Source organism: Bradysia coprophila, assembly GCF_014529535.1.
Source record: "Bradysia coprophila strain Holo2 chromosome X unlocalized genomic scaffold, BU_Bcop_v1 contig_173, whole genome shotgun sequence".
Lineage (NCBI taxonomy): Eukaryota > Metazoa > Arthropoda > Insecta > Diptera > Sciaridae > Bradysia > Bradysia coprophila.
In genome coordinates this window covers 932,924-953,912 of record NW_023503302.1, presented here as the reverse complement: position 1 = coordinate 953,912, position 20,989 = coordinate 932,924, and the positions used below count along the sequence as shown (strand labels likewise).

Here is a 20,989-nt window from a genome sequence, read left to right as displayed (position 1 = left end):
AGATATTGACAAAATACTCCACGTTCACTGTACGGCCGAGTAGCCGGATAAGAGCTCACTCCAAGAGACCTAGCTCACGCTCTGGTGAATCAAATTTCATAAACTTTTTTTCCCTGATTTGAACGATCAGTACCTATCTATTAAAGAGAATGTAGTCGAAATCGGCAAGCAGTTTTGCTAGTAGGTCGGCCAAATTTGAACATATTTCGTCTGTTTTCGCTTTATTCCATACCTGTCCATACCTGTCAAAGAAATTGCTGTTATGTCAATGCTCACGGTAGAGTAAAATAAACCTAACTTTACTCTGTCGTGTACATGCTGCTCAATAAGTGACGAATTCGGGGCATCATACGGCAAAACTCTGCTATATTTAATGGAGTAATAGTATATTACTTCCGAGGTTCCAAGTTGTGTATTTGATAAGTGGGGTGTTACAGCCCGACCCGAAGGGTTGTCTTGTCAAATAACAACTTGGAACCTCGTAAGTACAATGCTTTACGTGAATACGCAATGTAAATGAAAATGAAACATGCCGTAACACGTAAAATATAATATGCACTTGGACGAGTGGGAGATTCTAAGTCGAAGGCAGCGGTGCCTATACATAATTATAATCGAGCACTCTGAAAGTTCGCTTGCTCTACTGTAAAGAGCACTTTACAGTAGAACAAGCGAACTTTCGAGCTCGAGCTCAAGCTCGAAAAACACTCGACTTTGTCACGAACTGTTTGCTCCATCTCTAACCGTTCTAACTGTCGCAGCATAAATATCTAATGCAGTGACAACGTATACGATAGCCGTTGGTAAAAGGTAATGCAACAAAATTATAAATATTTCATTTGTGCAACATAATATTCGCTAATAGCAATTCAAATTCGATCGTATTAACGTTATCACATTGAAACCATACCTCCAAGCCCTCCATCACAATTAATCCGTTAATTACGACCGGACAGGTATAATGGCTTCGCTAAACCCATTCGATCCGTTAATTTAGATTTCGGATTTAAATTTTCGAAATTGAGAATTTCGTTAAATTATTATCAAGTGCATAATTTACTGCTCAAAGCTTGGGAACTGCAATCTTGGTACGTCGATCATAAAATTAAAAATTGACGAAAAATTCAAACGCTAAACCAATTCCAACTTTGATTGAGATACAATACACACAACAATTGATTTTTATATAAGATTTCTTATTATTCGATATTCTGTACATTGCAGTATAGTATATCCATCCTACTTTCACCCTAAACATTCCCTCGTGTTTAGATTTCCATGACAACTAGAACATCATGTGTTTAGGAAGTTAAAAAACACATAGCTATACATGTCGACTAGAAATACGTCCGCAAAATAAACCGGAAATATTGTGCAATTGTGAAACTATGTTAATGGAGAACAAATATACGTTCCAGCATCAGGTACTTGTCGTATGAATGGCACAATACTTTTGTTCCACTTTAAGTAAAATAATTTCAGTGCATTTTCTCCGATAAAATGCTAAATAATTATGTTGCGAAAGTGTTTTCGACAACAAACCACCTAAATCACATGAACATTTTTGTATTCCATAATAATGTGCGTTGCGTGCGCAACCCCCAACCACTGATAAACATTTCGGTATGTAAGATGAAAAACATCAATAAATGCATGCGTGAAAAAGGACGACTGCTGTTCGTGATTTACGGAAAATGATCCAACGAACATAAGGATGGTGGCAGACAGTAGAGTGAAATTTTTGTTCGTGGGACATTAAAAAAAAACCGTCGGGTATTTGTGTATTCGAATGAAGTTTGTGAAAAAATTTTCCGCAACGATTGCTTCAATAATGTTTATTTAGTGATGCCAAAGTCATTAGAATCGTCCAACACTGAGTTGGGTAGTGAAAATCAGGTTGAATTAGCCGAGCGTGGATTAAGTGCTGGAAAAAAGTATCGTCATCAAAACTACAGCAAGAACATATACATCGGAACGAAGAATGCGGAAAAATGGGAGCTTACAAGGACAAAGCTTTCATTTAAAAATGATGTCGAATTTGTCACATATTTGCTTGCACTGGCTGAAAACGATTTTGCTAATAACGATGGGTAAGTTTTGTGCACCGAAAGTGATGAGATAAGATTTTCATGAATTTGTCTATTTTTATGCCACAACACCATTACAATGCCATCAACACCTAACACTCGATTTTTTTTCTTCTTAAGCAGGCGAAGTAACAACATTGGTAGCAATTTTCCGATTCACAGCAATGAACAGAATGCAAACGATAAATTGGCAAATGAAAATTCAACGGATGATGTCGATAAGCCACGTATTGCCAAAAAGGTAAAGAAAGTGCATTTCGCGGACTCTGTAAATGGATTGTCGAATAGCTCAAAGGGGAATCCAGATTTTGCTGCGTTACGAAAATCGGAACAATCGAATTTCTCGGTATTGTGTCACAATTCCCAGGATGCACAAGACAATTCGATATCGAGTACACTGGACACTTACCATGAATCGAACAATATACCGGAAGTATTGGACTGTCGAATAGCTGAGAAAATTAAAAGTGAAATGGAACAGAAGTTTTTGAGTGAAAGTGAAATGCTAAAAACCAGATCGGATGAGGTGCTGTGCTTGACTACGACGAATAAAGACAAAACACGGTCATTCGATTCGGTGAAAGACGCTGTGGTCGAAAAGAAGTCGAAAAAACGAACAACTAAATGCAGTAAACCCTCGCCGGAAGTTGAAGAGTATCAAGTGCAACGAAATGGTAAATCTGGTTTGAAAATCTCTAAAGTTAAACCGGAAGCAACGGGTGATACTGGCGCATTCAATGAATTTGACGATGACGAAGAAGATGACGACGAGGATTTTGACGACAAATCCGATCTAATTGATTCGGACAGAGAAGATGAATACGACTTTGAGAGTGACGATAATAATGTGCTGAATGAAGGTGACGACGAAGACGATGAAAATAGTTTAGATAATGAAAGTGAAGCTCAAACATTCAATTTTTGTCGCTATTGCTCGGAAATTCATGTGCCAGAAGAATGTCCATTCCGAACGTGCCAGTCATTTATCGCGGACAAAATTGATTTTATCACTTGGACGGATAAGTATTCTTCGGTTGTGCAGAAAGCAATCAAAATCGAAAACAGTGAAACGGAAAACGCCGACATTCTGAGTCAGTCTCCATCAACTCAAACTCCATTCTCCGAATGCTCACTTCCCGACAAATTCGAACTTAAACTATCCAACGCTCAAGTATCTGGCGTTATAGCCAAATCATCGATTCCGAAATACACAAAATTGGGCCCGTTAATCGGACAGAAAATCAGCGAAGTCGATATAGCTGATGACTGCACAATGAAATTTATTATCGAGGCCTATGATGGCACAAAATCGACCTACTACTCGTTGGACGATGAAAACAATTCGAATTGGTTGAGGTATATACGGCCAGCCAATACGAAAACTGAAAGGAATGTGGCCGTGGTGATAAGTGATAAGAATGTGTTTTTCGTTACGAGTGCAACAGTTGAGGACGGAGATGAGCTGGTCTACTGGAGTGACGATTGTAATTCGGCGTGGGGAAAGAAGAAAATTGAAAAAATGAGTTAGTATTGCGTGTGCGCGTATAACTTTACCGAGCATTACAATCACGTTCATTGATTTTTACAGATTGTGGAGGCTGTAATCTCAAATTCGATCATCCATTGTATTATCGAAATCATTGCTCAATTTTTCACGATCCATCATTTAGTTTGACCATTCGAAAATATCATTGCAAGGTAAGATTGGCTTCAACTACCACGTTTTACTATCGATGTGACCTAAGTAAAATCTCAATTTCAATTCTAAAGATATGCGGCGCGTCTGTGCTTGGAAAGGAAAACATCACTAAACATGCCGCACAAATGCACGATGGGAAAGGAGCATATCAATGCCAATTCTGTAAAGTCTGAAATTCTTTAAAATTTTGACGAATGTTGACGATTGTCATTATTTTGCAGGTAAAAAGTTTTTCTTAAGACTCAATTACCTAGAAATGCATCGTACCTATGGCTGTAGTGCCAATCCACAACGGGCAAGACCACTATGTGATTTCTGCGGTCGAAAATTCTGTCAACCGCAAAAGTTGAAAGTTCACATAAAGAGAATGCACAGCGGTATAACGGAACATTATGCATAACAGGACTGATCGACATTTAATAACCGTTTTCTGTTTGTTCTAGACATGGCTGACGTTCTTCGTGACTTCCAATGTAAGCTTTGTTCGAAATTGTTGGGCTCTCGGGCTGCTCTACAGCGACACTCCAAAGAGGTGCACAGTCGAAATTCAGCAGTCGTTAGTTGTCCACGATGTCAGAAACTGTTCCAAAATCGAAGCAACTTAAAAATTCACATGCTCACCCATAGTGGGGTTAGACCGTTTAAATGCATCGAGGGTGAATGCAACGCTGCATTTACAACGAAACAATGTCTTCAATTTCATTATAAGAAAGTTCACAACTACGCTCAAGAACAAATGCCAAAAATCGAAAGAAGTGTGGCATACACCTTTGATGCATACTCCGGTGGCATGAAAGTGGAATATTTGGGTGAGTAGCCAGAGAAGGTCGACTCGAAAGTGAATTTGGTAGAACAAAAATTTTACTTACAGAACAAGCACCGCGGAAACGTCGAAAGAGTTCGGACGATCAAAACTCGGTCCTCAGTTCGGTGGCACACGATAAGTCTGAAACAGAATTTTCGGAAGACAATATCTTCGAGAATTTCAAGAAATCTGGGAAAACCATCAGCAATTTATGCAAAACCGAATCAAATTTGTCACTGCTGTCGTCTCGGATATCTTCCATTTTGGAACATGGCATTAAGCAACGAAAGAAGGATAGAAAGCCAAAAGCGCACAAATTACTGTCTGATGAGACTGCGCCTAGAACGAATAGCGTAATTGACGATGCAGAAGAATCGGTGGCCATTGAAAATAAGGCTCAAGAGGAATTGTAAGCATTTAGATGACGTTATACCTTTCGTAGATCCACTTTTTTATCGCATTCTTTTTCAGTCTACAAACGTTTCAAAAACGTCAGCAAAGCAAACAGCTTAGCCTCATTGAATCGTTTCTTTCAACCGCTGCGCCACGAACTCAAGATGCAGTATTACCGCCAAATGACAACGGGGAGAGTGACTATAAGGCAAACGAACACGATACACAGATTCGAGATTTAAGTGTTAGCTCCATAACGAATCCCATCGCCAGTAAAGGAAGCAGAAAATGGATGAGCACGGAAAATCCGAACCGCGAAAATGACTCCGAGCTGCATAGCAAACTGAGCCAGCCGAATCGAGATTTTCTCACAAGACTAATCATGAACGAATCGCAACACGAAGACGATGATGAAAATTCAACATTTTTAGATGTTGTCGATAATGGCCAAACAATATCACAGTATTCCAATTCCATACATCCGACGTCCAACAATCTACCTCAACTTCCACATCTTTCGTCATTATCGCATTTACACGCACAACCTTTTGGTGGTCCGTACTACAACAATCCACCAAATTGTTCAAATCGTAATTCGTCGTCGTCAGCTAGCATGCTGGTAGAAGCAGCCCTGAGTTCCGTCGGAAATATGATGAATGTCGATAACGATTTATCGAAAAATAGTCGTAACGACAATCACTTGGATAACAACGACAATATGAACAATTCGATGGACATAGACATGGCGTCGCTACGAAGCGAACATAACAATTCAACGCCACAGGAAAACCGATTCATTCAAAACATGAGCTCGATCGAAAACGAAATCAAAATGATGAAAAATCTCACCAATTTCTCACTACAAATACCGCATTTCGATCAATCGGCATCCACCATCAACAATCAAACACCCACCCATGCATCTCCCATCGATAACAATTTACCTCAGGACGATATTGATGTGGACACAGCATCAACGCCACACACAATTGAGCCCAGCGATAAACTGTATCAAGATAATGATAATTTTGTTAGCCAGCATCAAACACCACCGACGCCGCATGTTCTCTCGCCAGGTCGTGATTATGCGATGTACAATTCATCGAATAATGTTTCGTCACCGATATCACAATTGTCTCGGCGAAACTATCCGGAACATGAACTCATATCGCCGGCATCATCGCCAGCACTACCGAGATACTCATACCGACAAGACATTTGTCGAAAGCGTGACCTGGACGAACAAGTCCATAATATGTCGGTAATTGATGGAAGGAATAGTCAGCATCATATGTCCAGTGATGATGAAAATAGTATCATGGCTCAGAATCTTAGCATGGGCAATCATAATGGAGGTGACGAAATGAGATTGAAATTCAGTGCAACCCAAATGGAATTGATGTATTCATCTAAATATGAAAACGGAACCGGCAATGACGATATTTCCGATCTGAGATCGAAATACATGGACCAGAACGTGGAATCAGGTTTTCGAAGTAATGGCATATCCGATGGACTGAATGATATGCAGGGATTGGATATGACATCCAGAACGAATTTGAGTAGTGGCTTCCATCATAATTTTCAGCTTGCAAGTAGTAATTCGAATCTAAACATCGGTAGATACCACCATCATATCTACGACATTCTCTCCGAACGAGAACAGCAACAGGAGCAATTGCAACAGCAACATCAGCAGCACATGCAGCACATGTTACAGGATCAAATGTCGTCAGAACAGGAACAAGACCAAACCACTTCGGTGGATTTGAGTCTGATGACGAGTCGACAAGTGGTGTCGTCACAAACATCATTGCCATACTCGCACAGTGAAATGCTGCGAATGGCATCCCTAGATTTAGCTCAAAACGCAACGTCGGGAATGATCAGCAATCGAACATTCCTGTCACCTCACAATTCACGCGAAGGATTGGACCACCATCGGTTTCTGTCATCAGCCGATCAACGACTACTACCAAATGGTGTGGCATCCGATCATCGGCTCCTCGTTGATCCAACGGCTCATTTACTTATGGAGCAGAACTCCAGACACATTGACTCGAGACTTTTATCTGCCGAACAACCGCGCATTATGGCCGATTCGACGACAAACAGGCACATGGTATCGCCGAGAGGATTTGGAGCTTATCAGGTTTCAACCACAAACTATCACCATTCCGTTAGGCCATTAACGTCACCCAGTCATCATTCGGTGAATCCACCAAATTATCATCCCTTTCCATCATTCTATTAAGGTGTTAGCTACTCTAAACTGGAATCATTCAATTTCATTGGGTACTTTCACTGTAAATATGCAAGTTTGTTGCTTGTTTGCTAGTGTAGACAAGTTGAGCGAATTGATCGAAGATTGTGTAACGTTTGCTGATATTTTGGTTTGTAGTACTCGATGTGATCGGGACATAATTAGGGGATTGTTAGACCATCAGTATTTATTTTGACCGAAGCCTTTGGTCAATACAATTCTTAGCCAATCATAGCTTTCGAATCCTTTGTCTTCCTTTGAGAAGCATAGCATTAGTCACTTTTATACACTGGGACCAACAAGTTGACTTTATGATTAAGGTAGAATGGCTTCAATTATATTCCAATTATTGTCTTGGTGCAACAGGAGGAGGAGTGTAAACAGTAGTGGGTGAAAAAATCACTTGCTATTCGTTTAGCATGTAGTAGTACATTACGGCATTGCTTGGAAGTTTGTTGTTTTGGAGAGTTTGTGCCTTTCAAAGCGAACACACAGCCAAGTACTTAACTAGCAAATACCGTAATGTATTACAGCATGTTAGCGTCCCGTAAGCATTAGAATATACCGCTCGGGATATTATTAAAAATAGTGTCTTCAGCATTAATTCCCACTTGGCCTGCGGAACTGCACACACTCTTGTTGCGTAAAAATAACTAATTCCTGCAATTATGAGTTTTTAATAAAAAGGGCTAGTCAATTCAGCAATAAAATTTTGGAAGGCCTTGTAATTTGGAATTCTAAAATTCTAAGAACACTAATTCTGCAATGAATACTTCAGGAAGTTTTCAGAAATTTTAGAACTCAAATTCCGAATACGAATGATCCCGGATACAAGAGACTAGAAACTACCCTACATATTTGATGTATACACATAAATTTGCGTCTAAAATTTGTTAAAACCTTCGCTCCAGTCAAACACATTAAAAATCTAACTTTGTATTGATGTTCTACGGCTAATTTGTTCTTTCGAATGCGAAACAATATGAATAGCATCGCGAGGGTATGCCTAAACTAAAATGCTAGAGATTTTAATGTTTATTCCAACTCAAAGAAAAATGACGTGCACGTTTTGCATTTAATAATATTAGAGAAAAAAAACGCCAACAAACAATGAGCTTAAAACTAATTTCTGTTTTATATAACAAATTATCGTGTTATATGTCTTGTCACCGCACTAAACGTTTACGAGAAATTGTTCTGTATTAGCAGGTCAGTATGATCGGAAATCTGAGTTCAGGTATATCTGAACCTGATTTCAATTGAACCTGAATTTGGTTATTTATACAAAACCAGTATGAAATCATTTGAAAAAAGGGGATGTTAATCAGGACAATGGATGAAAAATTGATAATTTCCACATTGCATGTAAAATCAAGTCAGGTATATTTATTGCTCATGTGGATAACATTTTATATATTCTTAAGATCAACAATATACAATCGCTTATAATTTTCCAATTTGCATCTTGTACCAACTATATATAAAAAAAAGAAGAAAAAAAAACTTGAAAAATGTAAATTTAAATATTTTTGTAAAACTAAAAAAATTAAATTTAAATGAAAAAAAATGACAAAACACAAAAAATTAAGAAATGAACTCATAAAAAAAGAGAGAAAATCTTTAAAGAAAATTATAAGAGAAAAGTGTATGTTTAATTGTATACCATTTTGAAATATATTTTACTAAACCATTTCAGTTAGTGTGCCAAAATGAACAATGTTATAATTAAGTACATATATATAACTAATATTATATATACCCCATATTTTTGATTTTATCGAAACTTTTACAAAAAAATATTATTAAATAAAAAAAAAACTTTACATTCAAAAATATTTACCAGTATAATGCATACATATTTATATATTCGGAAGAAAAAGTAATTAAAAAAGTGTATATTATGTGCAAATTTCATTATTATTGTCGTTTAAATTTCAACCAGAATTTAACATTCATGTGGTGAAAAACTGAATGAACTTAAGAGTGCTGCATTTATAATAATTACACTGAACATCTTGAGGAAAAGTTTACTCCACTTCACAAGTTAAGTAAATTTCAAACATAGCCCCCAGTACACAAGATATGTATGTCAATTGAAGGTGAAGCCCAAGGGAAGCATTTCATTTTATTCGTCAGTAAATAACCACACATTAACACTGGAATGCAACAAAGAGAAGTATACATCGGGTGTGTGTTGTGGGATGTTGGTAAAAAAAATTCTTATGAGCAGGCACATTGAGCAAGTATTTCCTGTCATTTAACGTCGAAAACTTTTTCAATTGGATTGTTTCTTTTCATATGTGTTCGAAGCTCATTTATGCGCGTATGAAATTTTGTAATAGCGTTTAAAAGGCACATTGAGCCTGTTTTTCCTTTGCATACGACGCAGTAAAAAGTAAAAACTACTTTATCTAGTTACGGTGCGGTTGAATGAATTTTAACTGAGCATTTCGATGCACTTTTGATATTTTTGGATATTACTAATCAGCTCAGCCCTGAACAAGTTTCCACAAAATTTTTTGATTTTCATCCGTTACCGTCGTTGACATTGGTGCATAGCCCATCCTGTCTACAGAGAGAGTGGTGGAAAACTGGTTGTGGTTTCAATCGATAGTGCCTGAAATTCTAATAACAATTGTACAAAAATTTGGTACCCTAAGTGCAAGTGAAACAGTTTTCAGAAATATTTCAAATCATGCACAAAATTTCGCTGTAGGACACATTTCACTTATTCACCCAACACATCGGCACTGTTGACATGAGTCATTGCATATGTGGTGTCGATGGACAGCTGAGACTTTAAGCATTTCAGAATTAACCATTGTAATTACAAAAAATTTTAATAAGTGCGTCTCAGGTGCCTTTGAAACCTGCAAATGGGATGTTTTGCGCAATAGATGTATGCGCAAAACCCTCATTTATTAACGTGTTAGCAACAAGATTTTATGCAACTCGAGATCATAATGTTCGAAAACTGCGAACTTTAGATGCCTTTGTTGCATAACACGTTGTGTGAGTCTCGGTGCGAAGTACTTGATTAGGCTGACGATGTGTACAGCCTGCGGCCTCGTGTCATAATTACACATCGTTTATTTCTTTTACTCCAAAAACTCCTTCAATTGGATTATTTCTTTTCACATGTGTGCATGAGACGATAAAAATGCATATGAGCAGGCAGACTGAGTACTTTGCTTTACAAAGGGACTAAGTCAAAAATAGGGATTTTTAGCGTTTCCTGCCAATCACTTCGATTTTATCTACTCTGAAACTCCTTCATTTCAATTATTTACTTTCATAAATGTCTAGAAACTATTTAATATGTTCGTCGGCGTTCGATTTTCCTTTGACTCTTGCGACCCAAAACTTAAGAACGGCACTGCTGTCGCTATACGCAAATTGTAAGTAACAAAACAGATCCACAAAAACTTGAATACTCGCGCATATTTGTCAAATTGTGAATCTATATCTATCTAATCGTACTTTTTAGGCGATACTATGATGCGAAAATAGCTGTCTGTACCCAAAACGTGGGTGAAGGTATTTTCGAGATGATAAAAAGTGAAAAAAGTAGTTTTGGTGTTAATTTAATTGATTAGAGGCGACGTCTATCCTATCAAACCTACGTTAATCGACTCTATAATTTTGTATATTTTTTGTACTTTTTTCTAACCATAAATGGTTCTAATCGTTGACAGAATTAGTTCTATTTATCAGAAAATACTTCATCACATCGTGTGAAATCATGCACCTCGCTGCGATTCGCTCTTTCCACGGGCATTCACACTCAGTTTTATATACTCTCGAACACATTCAAACTTGTGCTGTTCTGACTCACTTACAAGATCAAGTATGTAACCAACGCACTTCAAGCAAAAGTGGTACTTTAAATAGGGTACTGAAACTTGACAGTGTTCCATACAAAATTTTACACTGTAAAAAGAGTGGGGATAAAATTTCATACAAAATAGTACTCTATTTGGCAGGTGTCAATCGAAGCACTTTTGCTTGAAGTGCGTTGATGTAACTTAAAAGAGTACAATTTAGAATTTTACACATTTTCAAAGGGTTCGTTCATAGTCACGCCAGAATAGGGCATTTTCGGTTATGCAACACAATTCAAGGTTTTGATTCAAAAATCTTGAATTGTATTGTATAACCGAAAATGCCCCATTCTGGCGTGACTATGAACGAGCAACTCGAAAACTGTCAAATGGCCAGAAATTATCCCATATGAAGTACTATTTTTCGTTGTACCTATTGAAAAAAAAAACGTTGTTCCATGGCGACGCACTTCAAGCAAAGTTGATCATAGTCGATAGCTGTCAAATATAATGCAATTTTTTTTGTATGAAACGGTTTTTACAGTGTTTTACGCGTGACACACTGTCAAGTTTCAGTACCCTATTTAGAGTACCACTCATGCTCCAACTGCGTTGAAATCGGTGATTCATGAATGTTTTTTTGAGGCACACGACGAACATTGTTCCTCCGGCCTGCGGCCTCGAGTGCATCTTTAAAGAGCTACTTATCTGTTTATCTAAAATTCATATTTACCTACCTAACAATTATCGCTTTACAAAACGTCATTGTTTATTATGCAAAGCCACATTACTTTCTTAAACCTATGTTTTCAGCTGTCTGACTTGAGGTATAGTACGTATAATAAGTATAATATGAGGATTATAATAATCTCATTTGAAATCAATTCGCTACTTTATTATGGCGGCTCTCAGTACAAACGCATAAAATGTTTGTGTCATAACAAAATTCATTGATCGAAGCATTCATTCATTCTAATTCATTTTTTTCATCATAAACATATCGGTTTATAAATAGTGGTACAGTTGTTTCTCACATACGTATCAAAAGACCGTAACCATGTGCTCTGTGTCTTTACAGTCTTTCAATAGTTTTCATCCGAAATTAGAAGTAGATAAGAACAATCCTGAGACAGTAATATTGATTAAAGATAGTGGCATATCAGCGAGCTGACAAACCAACATAAGTAACGCCTACTGATTACATGATTTGTTAGCAACACTTTTGTTGTAATCAGAAAAAAAGAGCTGACGAAAATTTACTGTCTGTGTTATCATTTTCAAACGTGATTCAAGGTGTTGCATGTCAGTCGAAGATCTGAATTTGAAGCAACCGTACACTAACTGTTGTGAAACTTGTTGTTATGAGTGTTCAGTAACACTGGATTAAAAAAAATTGGAATAAACTTCGCTGTCAAGAGAAGATAGATACATCAATTTGTGGCAATGCATAAACCAGCCGAATCTTTTGCGGTCGGAGCTATTGACTTCACCGGAGGCTCGCTCGGTAAGTTACTGGAATGAACACCTGAATCGAATAAATGACCCACTTATTTCAACGTTAAAATTATGCATGGAAGCCACATATGTTCGCGAATATTTACAAACACTATTCTGGTGTTGCCTCTCTTCATTTCTTATCTCTTTAACGAATCGAAATGATAATTGTCTGGACAGTTATTTATAATCTTGATGTTCATCTGCTGTGTACACAACGATTATTTCTGTTGATATGGAATTGTTATTAGGCTCTGTCGTGTGTCGTGAATAAACGTTGGTATGGCACCTTTTTCAGTATCTCATGATTGCACGAATTCCACTTAGATCCTTGAGTTTCAGCTCGTACATTTTATGAACCAAATTTTAATTCAGAAACTCATTTACCTAATTGAACTCATGACAACTGCATTTTCTTTGTATTATTTCATTGTCCATGAAATTTCGTGACACATGACGAAATTTATGGTTCTAATAAGAATTTCAGTCAAATGCAGGGTTGATTTTTAGGAATTAAATTCTTTGAAAAAATCTCAAATTTAGGACATTTTAAAAAAAAATTTTAGGAATTTTGTGAAATCAAATTCCTAAAAATATGCGCTTCCTTAATAAATTGTCTGAAAATGTTATTTATGTCTTACCATCTTACGTTCAACTTTGAAGACACTCACTTTTTTTACTTTTTTCCATGTATCAAATACCTTTCGTCACAATAATTTACTGCTTTCGAGTTAGTTCCATGGATATTTCGCCAATAAACTGCTAAAATGACCCTACATTAATTATCAAAAATATTCTGCGCCTCAACCCGCGTGAAAACCACTTCCAACAGGCAGTGCCTGCATTCAACTTATTTTTGCCGTTCATCAGATTCAACATTTAGCCTTTTCTCGAAGTTTGTTGGACGATAAATATTAATTTCAGTCAAATTGCCACAGGTGGTGTCGCACTGGTTTACGTGAGCCAACCTCTAGACACAGTAAAAGTCAAAATGCAAACGTTTCCCCACCTGTACAAAGGGATGATGGATTGTTTGGTGAAAACGTATAGAAACGATGGTTTCGCTCGGGGTCTTTATGCTGGCACGATTCCAGCTGTTGTAGCCAATGTAGCTGAAAATTCTGTATTATTTGCTGGTAATTTGTTTAAAAAAATTACATCCAGAGTTAAGGTTCATCGGTAACGATTAAAACTGTTTAGCTTATGGAGGTTGCCAATCGTTAATGGCAAAAATTGAAGGAAAAGCCGAAGTCAACGATTTAAGTCCGCTGAGTAATGCTACGGCTGGTTTTTTGGCTGCATTTTTTTCAAGCTTTACCTTATGTCCTACCGAATTGATTAAATGTAAACTGCAAGCCTTACGAGAAGTACAAGTAAGTCGAACTGAATTTTGAATGAAAGAACCAAAAAACCGTAACCAAAACGATTCGTTTTTAGACTGGAACAACAGAAACGAAAAATTCGACTGTAAATCGAATATCACCGTTTAAATTAACGCACAGTATTATCAGAGAAGAAGGTACGACCCATCCGAATATGGGAAATATTGAATACAAATTTCTATCATCATTATGTCGTTTAGGTATACGAGGACTGTATCGTGGTCTGACATCAACGATAGCACGAGAGATGCCCGGCTATTTCTTCTTTTTCGGAGGCTATGAAGCGACACGTGAACTTTTGCGAAAGTAATAATCTCAAGTATGTCTTTGAGAATACGTGGTTTTTACAACAAACTTATCTTTCAGACCTGGTCAGACGAAGAACGATATAGGCCCAATAAATACAATGATTTCTGGTGCTGTTGGTGGTGTAGTTCTGTGGGCGGTTATATTTCCAGCGGATGTGATCAAAAGCCGTATTCAAATTTATAATCTTCCCGGTGGACTGCTGTCTGTTGGAAGTGACATTCTACGAAAAGAAGGTCCATTAGCGTTGTACAACGGCCTGAAGCCGACGCTTATTCGTACGATTCCTGCTACGGCGGTGTTGTTTGTGGTTTTCGAATATACAAAAAAAATTCTTACCGACATTTTCATAACGTGACCGTGTTTTCTATCCGACGAAATTCGTTTATTTGAAAAATAAAATTATTTTGCTTGCAGCGCCATATTTATTTTATATTTAACATAGTGTTTCCTATCACATTTCTTCAGTCTCGTCCATTCGGTGCCCGGAATCTATTGAAGACGGAAAGACAGTTGATTAGTTTATAGTCCACGGACTTGCTATGTTATCACTAAGACTCAATCAAAAGAAAAGGCGATACATAAGACCTATATTTAGTTCTCAGCTTCCATTCAAACAATAGAGCATATTTACAATTGAGTAATTAGTACACGGAATTTAAGCTCATCCGAGTTTGTTAGGAGATTTGTCTCAAGAATTCAACAAAAGTATTCAATATTTCAGCAAATTTATGGCTGAAAATGTAAAACTTATGGTCGGTCACTGTAGTCACTTTGTTAGAGTTATAGACATTGCCTTAAGTTGCCTTTCGTTTGGAACTTAGATTTTTCTACTGAAATTTCATGCATCTTGCGATGAATTGATGCGACAGTTCGGTACCAAAGCTGAGCGGGCTACCTGAATTTGACAAAGAAAGACCCGGGTTGGGTATTCAAGAAAATTTGGATCTTTCAGATATCAATCAATTTTATCGGGTTTCTCTGGGTTCAAAAATGTCGGGTCTCGGGTCGAATTTCAATTTCATCAGTCGGTCTCAAAAACTTATTTCGTCATGGGCTCGGGTCGGGTTTTGAAAATCCTCGAACCGTTCATCTCTAGTACGTACTGGTCACTAACCGTATCCAACGAATTTTTACTCACCAAAACTGGACGTAGGCCAAGGAGTTTCGATTGTTCAATCTTCTGTCTCATGAATCCGTTCAATTTCGGCGTATCTCTAACATAACTGTTCCAACCACCGACTATAATATTAAAGATCTCTACATTTGCAGCTTCGGTGTTAAGGCCGTCCACTAACATAGACCGATCGATAATCTTTCCAGTATAATGTTGCCGCAGATTGTGAGCAATGTCGATGCCAGTGTTAGAATATTTGTTGTATGCAATAATTATGTCTACAAAGGCCAAGGTAACAAAACCACTTCGTTATGATAAACCCAATTGTGAAAAACTAAACTTACCGGATCGATCAAAATGGGGCAGTACGTGTGCCAAGTAAGAATGGGTAAACAGCTCGTCGGATGTTTCCTTAAGTTCCATCAATATCTTATCGGTAGCACTATAATCATCATAACAATCGGATAAATGCCGGCACAATACATTTCCCAAGTGTCGGCGATCTATGTCTGTCAATTCATTGCCCGCATACGTTTCCTTCAAATTAATCTTCACATAAGAGTCCAAGCTGAAGATTTCCTGGTTGTAAACGGTTTGTTTCCCGTATGTCGCACTTAAAAACGGCGTGCTCAAAGCCAACGATATCATTTCTTCGTCGTGGCATCCTTTCAAGCTCAAGTAATGTAAACACAACGCGAAGCATTTTGGATACCGCAAAATCTCATCGTTTCGATTTTTCAGCTCAGTCAAAAATTGTTGACACAATCGGTTCTCAATGTTGCTCTCCGATTCGAAATCAAAGAAACCCATCACATAGCTGATCCGTTCGAAATCTTTCAAACGAATCGACTCAATGTCGTTGATGAAACGGTGCAAAATTTGCTCGATGCAACTTTGATGACATACGTGAAGATTCGTTCCTAAGATAGCTACTTGTAAGCAGGCCAACGTTGATAGCCGAGACAGTTGACCGTTAATGGCATCGAGTACTTCCCGCACCAAGGCAATTTGATAGATATTACACGAACGGCGCAGAGCCTGGAATTAATTTCGTTTAAATTTGCGTATCTTCGAATATCTATTCTGTGAAATTTACCTTTAAGATACAGCTGATCGCTATGCTGTCTACCTTGTCGATCTCATGTATCAATCGTTTGCTAATCTTCTCAACCGTTTCCGGAATTTGTAATGTCGCCTGTGTTTTGAAAAATCCGATACACACAACTGCTATCTCGTCTAAGCTATAGTCGTCCAACGAATTCACAAAATTACTTTCGATTTCATACATAGGCAGTATTTGAATTCTCCTAAGACTGACATAGAACATGAGTTGAACCAATTGATGAGACGGCAGTTTTTTAAGTTTTCTGCCAATTTTCAGACTCCCCAGACAATTGAATTGGTTCAATCTTCCCAAATGCAGCATATGCCAGTGATCACACATATACAAAATCGTATTAAAGTCCCATGTGTCGATTCGTTTAACGCAGGCATCGTCAAAAGCGTGCCACAGTTTGACAAAATTTCTCGATTTGGATGATTCCGTAAGCGGATAGCGAATCATTATTTGTAATGACTGAATCAATTGATGATCGGTGAAATCGAAGCAACGTTCCGTGCAAACATCCACAAATTTGTCGAACCTTTTATCCGATATCGTTGTACCATTTTGTTTGCAATAATTTCCGATTGTTTCTAGACACTCCACAATGCCAGCTGTTGTAGCGTTTCGCCAATCTTGATCGAAATTAATATCCACAGATTCGATGTCATTCGTCTCGTATTGTTCGCCTCGCAACACTCTACATTTCGGATTAATTTCCAAAACGGCATGAACATATTTATTCTCACAGCCAATTAATGATTTTGAAACGGTGATAGCACTGGTGCGGAGTAATTGATAATGGTTGATTATGTTATAAACTACGGGTAGTCGGTACAGTTTAACGGAAACATGGAAACACGCCCGTAAATGGAACATTGATGCAAATTTATAAAGAACTTAAACCAAATACCCAATAATTCCATCGATTCAAACGATCTAACCTCCTCGGTTGTGATGTTTTGACGTTTGTTTGTTGACATGGTTGACATTTAACGAGCCGTATGTGACATAAAGTAGTATTTAGTGTGTGTTTATGTGAGTGAGGATATACGCGTTGTGTACACGAATGTCATAACTTTTCGACTTTCGATTCATGCAGTACAGACTCGTCGACCGCGTTGTACAATCAGTCTATTACTTTTGAACCACTAGTAAAACGTTAACGTCGAACACTTTACATACTTTCAACCAAAAAAGAATGATATCTGGTCGGGCATTACATTATGTTTTCAAGATTGGTGATCGCTTGAAAAATGCTGTATTCTTCAGAGACATTCTGGGTATGCAGGTGGGTGTCTCGTCTATGATATAATAATTAAAAATAAAGTTTAAAATAAAATCGATGTCGGTAATTTTTCGAATAACAAAAGAAAATGAATTCAATCTGAGAAATCGTTTCGTCATACCTGTAAACATGTAATTTTGCGTTAATTGTTGGCAACATTATGTTGCATCTTATCGCAATAGATTGGGTCATTTATTTTCAATTTACGAGTGGTTCAGCTATGAATGACAAACGTTTTTATCTCGGTTTTAAAGTAGCAAAAAAACTCGTTCTACTTCGTATCAAAATGTAACACAATGTTACAAAAAATGTTCGTCTGTTTAAGCTCGACCGATCGTGTCTAATTCATGGTGTTTATTGCATGTTTGAACGGCTAATATAAGTTGAACTCCTAATGCTTATTTGCACATCGTTTTATGTGTATGAATGTTGGTGATACAGTGCTGGCTGATAATAATGCTTCAATACGCCAGACATTTCAAAGATTTCCTTATTGCAGGTTCTGCGTCATGAGGAATTCCAGGAAGGATGTGATGCCCAGTGTAACGGGTACGCTTGTTTAATTTTACGCACAGTTTAATAGTATATTACTTCCGAGGTTCCAAGTTGTGTATTTGATAAGTGGGGTCTTACAGCCCGACCCGAAGGGGAGGGCTGTATTCCCCACTTATCAAATAACAACTTGGAACCTCGTAAGTACAATGCTTTACGTGATTAAGCAATGTAAATGAAAATGAAACATGCCGTAACACGTAAAATTAAAAAAAAAACTCATCATTCCAAAGGCCTTACAACAATCGATGGAGCAAAACAATGATAGGTTATGGACCGGAAGATGATCATTTCGTAATCGAATTGACATACAATTACGGTGTGAAAAGTTACGTTCTTGGTAAGCCAACATTTTGCTAATTGCAGCAAAAGTGATTTCCAATTTTGAAAAAAAATAATCCTACTGAGCGCAGGAAATGACTTTGGCGGCATCACCATTCGATCGAAGGAAGTTATTGAACGGGCTAAGGCCAAGAACTATCCAATCACATCCGATAATGTTCTCGTGTCCCCCGATGGTTATAAGTTCTTCATTTTACCGGAACAACAGCCTGCATCGGATCCAGTCGTTGGTGTAGCTCTGAACAGTACGAATTTGGAAAAGTCAGTCGACTATTGGAGCAATGTTTTGAACATGAATCTGATTACGAAATCGGATTCCTCGGCTGTGCTGTCATACAAAGAAAATTCGGTACAATTGAAACTTCAGAAGATCGGTAATTCTGTGATGAAAATCTGCTATGTGTATTATACTAATAAAGTCAATCTCGCCCTCAGATGTGCCAATAAATCGGGAAAAGGCTTATGGTCGAATTGCATTCGCTGTACCATTGAGTGTGCAACCGCATATCGATGAAGTCATTAAAAAGACCAACAATACGATCTTGACACCATTGATAACGCTAGACACACCGGGAAAGGCCACTGTGCGCGTGATTATACTCGCTGATCCTGACGGCCATGAAATATGTTTTGTGGATGAAGAAGGATTCACCCAGTTGTCGAAGGTCGAAGTTGATGGTAATGATCGGCTCGACAAATACATTGGAAAAGATCCATTTCAATAGCGCGTGATCGCATTTGGGGCGCGCTTAGAGTGTGATATCGTGTTTTGGTTCGGTGGCGTAAATTATTGAAATTAATCTCCTGTTGCAGGCAATAAATATTTTTTTATGAAAACTTGAGTTGAGTTTAAACTTAATGCATGCTGTATCGACTGTAAAATTATTACCAATCGTAGCGAATTGCAGTGAAGTGGTTCTTCTTTTAGATTTATCAGAATGGGGGATCATTTCCGATCGCGGAACACAGGTCGATTTTGTTTTTTTATATATTTATTCATTTCATCAATGGCAACATGCCCCCTGACTACTTACATTTACAATTGTTTACATTACAAGATAAAAAGGACAAGATTTATATAACACAAAAAACATGACGAGGCTCAGTTTTGCACAAGTCGATGAGACTTGGAGTTTAATATTTAGAAGTCGTGAGACCATTTAGAAGTCGTGAGACCAGATTAGACTAATCTATACGGATTAGAGAGAGAACCATTGGTTCATAATTGCATAATTGCAAGATTAAATCAGTGTAAATCATGATATCTTAGTCTTACCGTTCAATTCGATTGAAATCTTCAACATTTTTACAGTCGCTTTGAATGATTCACGCGGCAAAAGTTGATGATTAATAGGTATGACAGGGGTCAGTGAAATTTAGAACTTGCTTCAGCCGTTTTCCAGCTGATCCAATCGTTGTTCTTCATACAGTTTTACCAAAAGCCAGCGCGTTGGAGTAACTGTTTTACCCGTGTAAATAAGTATAATAACAAATATACATCAGTTTTCCACTTTTTTAGTCGTTGACGAAACCAGGTGCAAAGTTCTCTTAACCTGTTACAGACAGCTGTCATCTGTTATCGACAAGTTGTCGACGACAACAACAGCAAGAATAAACGACAAGCTCTGACTGATGATGTACTATATAGCAAAAAGCATGTTCCAAACAAATGAAGTAAAAAATTCCTAAAATCAATTTCTGAAAATTTTCGATCAAATGAAGTAATAGATAGTAAAACTGTTAATATGCTTGCCGTCTGTGACAGGTTAATTCACAAGATTGCCATATTCTCACAAATTTATTTTAAAAAAACGATCCTTGTGAACTTTGGAGTCGATTTTTGTTTAAACATTTATTTTGTTCAATCTGACGCGCGCATCGAGGCTATGAGAAATTATTGGAACCAAAAGTAATGTCTTCAATTAAATTCTTAAAAAATTTTAAATTTTACAAGCGATTTACTACAAAGACCGCTTCTCAAAATAAACTCGTTTTATATCTCCCTCAATTGTTCTTGATGTCTTCGAGCCAGCATACTAACTTCGTTTTAGATTTTTTACATTCTAATGAAAAAATAAAATTAAAGGACTTCTGGGAATTTTAAAAATTTAAATACTCAAAATATGGTACCACGTGATATGGTGCAAATACGGAAAAGTTTCCGGAAAAACTCAAGAAATTTTATAATATTTGACCTTGCAGGTAAGAGATAAAAAATTACAAAATGACAGATGAAAAAAATGAAAAATTTCCTAAAAGGGAAAATTTTGTTTGTTTTTTTCATTAAGAAATTTTGTACCAAGTTTTGTACTTTTTGATGTAATGACTATTTAGAGAT

At 37.3% G+C, this 20,989-nt stretch overlaps 4 protein-coding genes across 5 annotated transcripts; 3 read left to right on the top strand and 1 right to left on the bottom strand.

Moving 5' to 3' along the window:
* Nucleotides 1-1,301: 1,301 nt before the first annotated feature.
* Nucleotides 1,302-8,333, top strand: LOC119068311. Of its 2 annotated transcripts, none has more exons than XM_037171855.1 (8): nt 1,302-2,090; nt 2,211-3,610; nt 3,676-3,785; nt 3,858-3,948; nt 4,008-4,163; nt 4,230-4,595; nt 4,658-5,000; nt 5,063-8,333. In XM_037171855.1, exons 1-8 carry the CDS (start codon nt 1,846-1,848, stop codon nt 7,236-7,238), a joined length of 4,887 nt encoding a protein of 1,628 aa, XP_037027750.1. In that variant the 5' UTR covers nt 1,302-1,845; the 3' UTR covers nt 7,239-8,333. The 2 variants fall into 2 exon arrangements, with proteins under 2 accessions (XP_037027750.1, XP_037027749.1); XM_037171854.1 differs by having other exon boundaries at nt 2,208-3,610.
* A 3,744-nt stretch (nt 8,334-12,077) lies between these two features.
* On the top strand, nt 12,078-14,670 carry LOC119068112 (mitochondrial ornithine transporter 1-like). Its single transcript, XM_037171558.1, has 7 exons — nt 12,078-12,277; nt 12,362-12,572; nt 13,501-13,698; nt 13,763-13,935; nt 14,000-14,081; nt 14,145-14,250; nt 14,311-14,670. The coding sequence occupies exons 2-7, from the start codon at nt 12,512-12,514 to the stop codon at nt 14,606-14,608; spliced, it is 918 nt and encodes a 305-aa protein (XP_037027453.1). The 5' UTR covers nt 12,078-12,277; nt 12,362-12,511; the 3' UTR covers nt 14,609-14,670.
* LOC119068111 lies at nt 14,601-17,466 on the bottom strand. The gene is made up of 4 exons (XM_037171557.1): nt 16,464-17,466; nt 15,712-16,405; nt 15,392-15,645; nt 14,601-14,742 (listed from the first exon to the last, which is right to left on the bottom strand). Exons 1-4 carry the CDS (start codon nt 17,346-17,348, stop codon nt 14,653-14,655), a joined length of 1,923 nt encoding a protein of 640 aa, XP_037027452.1. The 5' UTR covers nt 17,349-17,466; the 3' UTR covers nt 14,601-14,652.
* Nucleotides 17,467-17,540: 74 nt separating this feature from the next.
* Nucleotides 17,541-19,493, top strand: LOC119068113 (glyoxalase domain-containing protein 4). Its single transcript, XM_037171559.1, has 5 exons — nt 17,541-17,760; nt 18,257-18,306; nt 18,543-18,649; nt 18,723-19,025; nt 19,087-19,493. The coding sequence occupies exons 1-5, from the start codon at nt 17,671-17,673 to the stop codon at nt 19,374-19,376; spliced, it is 840 nt and encodes a 279-aa protein (XP_037027454.1). The 5' UTR covers nt 17,541-17,670; the 3' UTR covers nt 19,377-19,493.
* The last annotated feature ends 1,496 nt before the right edge of the window (nt 19,494-20,989 follow it).

Bases quoted from the DNA above. Each gene is read 5' to 3' on its own strand.
- LOC119068311 (XM_037171854.1), top strand. From the start codon at position 1,846: ATGCCAAAGTCATTAGAATCGTCCAACACTGAGTTGGGTAGTGAAAAT. The intron at 2,091-2,207 runs GTAAGTTTTGTG...TTTCTTCTTAAG, and splicing joins GATTTTGCTAATAACGATGG to CAGGCGAAGTAACAACATTG. The intron at 3,786-3,857 runs GTAAGATTGGCT...TCAATTCTAAAG, and splicing joins TTCGAAAATATCATTGCAAG to ATATGCGGCGCGTCTGTGCT.
- LOC119068112 (XM_037171558.1), top strand. From the start codon at position 12,512: ATGCATAAACCAGCCGAATCTTTTGCGGTCGGAGCTATTGACTTCACC. The intron at 13,699-13,762 runs GTAATTTGTTTA...AAAACTGTTTAG, and splicing joins AAATTCTGTATTATTTGCTG to CTTATGGAGGTTGCCAATCG. The intron at 13,936-13,999 runs GTAAGTCGAACT...ATTCGTTTTTAG, and splicing joins AAGCCTTACGAGAAGTACAA to ACTGGAACAACAGAAACGAA.
- LOC119068111 (XM_037171557.1), bottom strand. From the start codon at position 17,348: ATGTTCCATTTACGGGCGTGTTTCCATGTTTCCGTTAAACTGTACCGA. The intron at 16,406-16,463 runs GTAAATTTCACA...AATTAATTCCAG, and splicing joins CGATCAGCTGTATCTTAAAG to GCTCTGCGCCGTTCGTGTAA. The intron at 14,743-15,391 runs GTGAGTAAAAAT...CGTCTTCAATAG, and splicing joins TTGGCCTACGTCCAGTTTTG to ATTCCGGGCACCGAATGGAC.
- LOC119068113 (XM_037171559.1), top strand. From the start codon at position 17,671: ATGATATCTGGTCGGGCATTACATTATGTTTTCAAGATTGGTGATCGC. The intron at 17,761-18,256 runs GTGGGTGTCTCG...TCCTTATTGCAG, and splicing joins GAGACATTCTGGGTATGCAG to GTTCTGCGTCATGAGGAATT. The intron at 19,026-19,086 runs GTAATTCTGTGA...TCTCGCCCTCAG, and splicing joins ATTGAAACTTCAGAAGATCG to ATGTGCCAATAAATCGGGAA.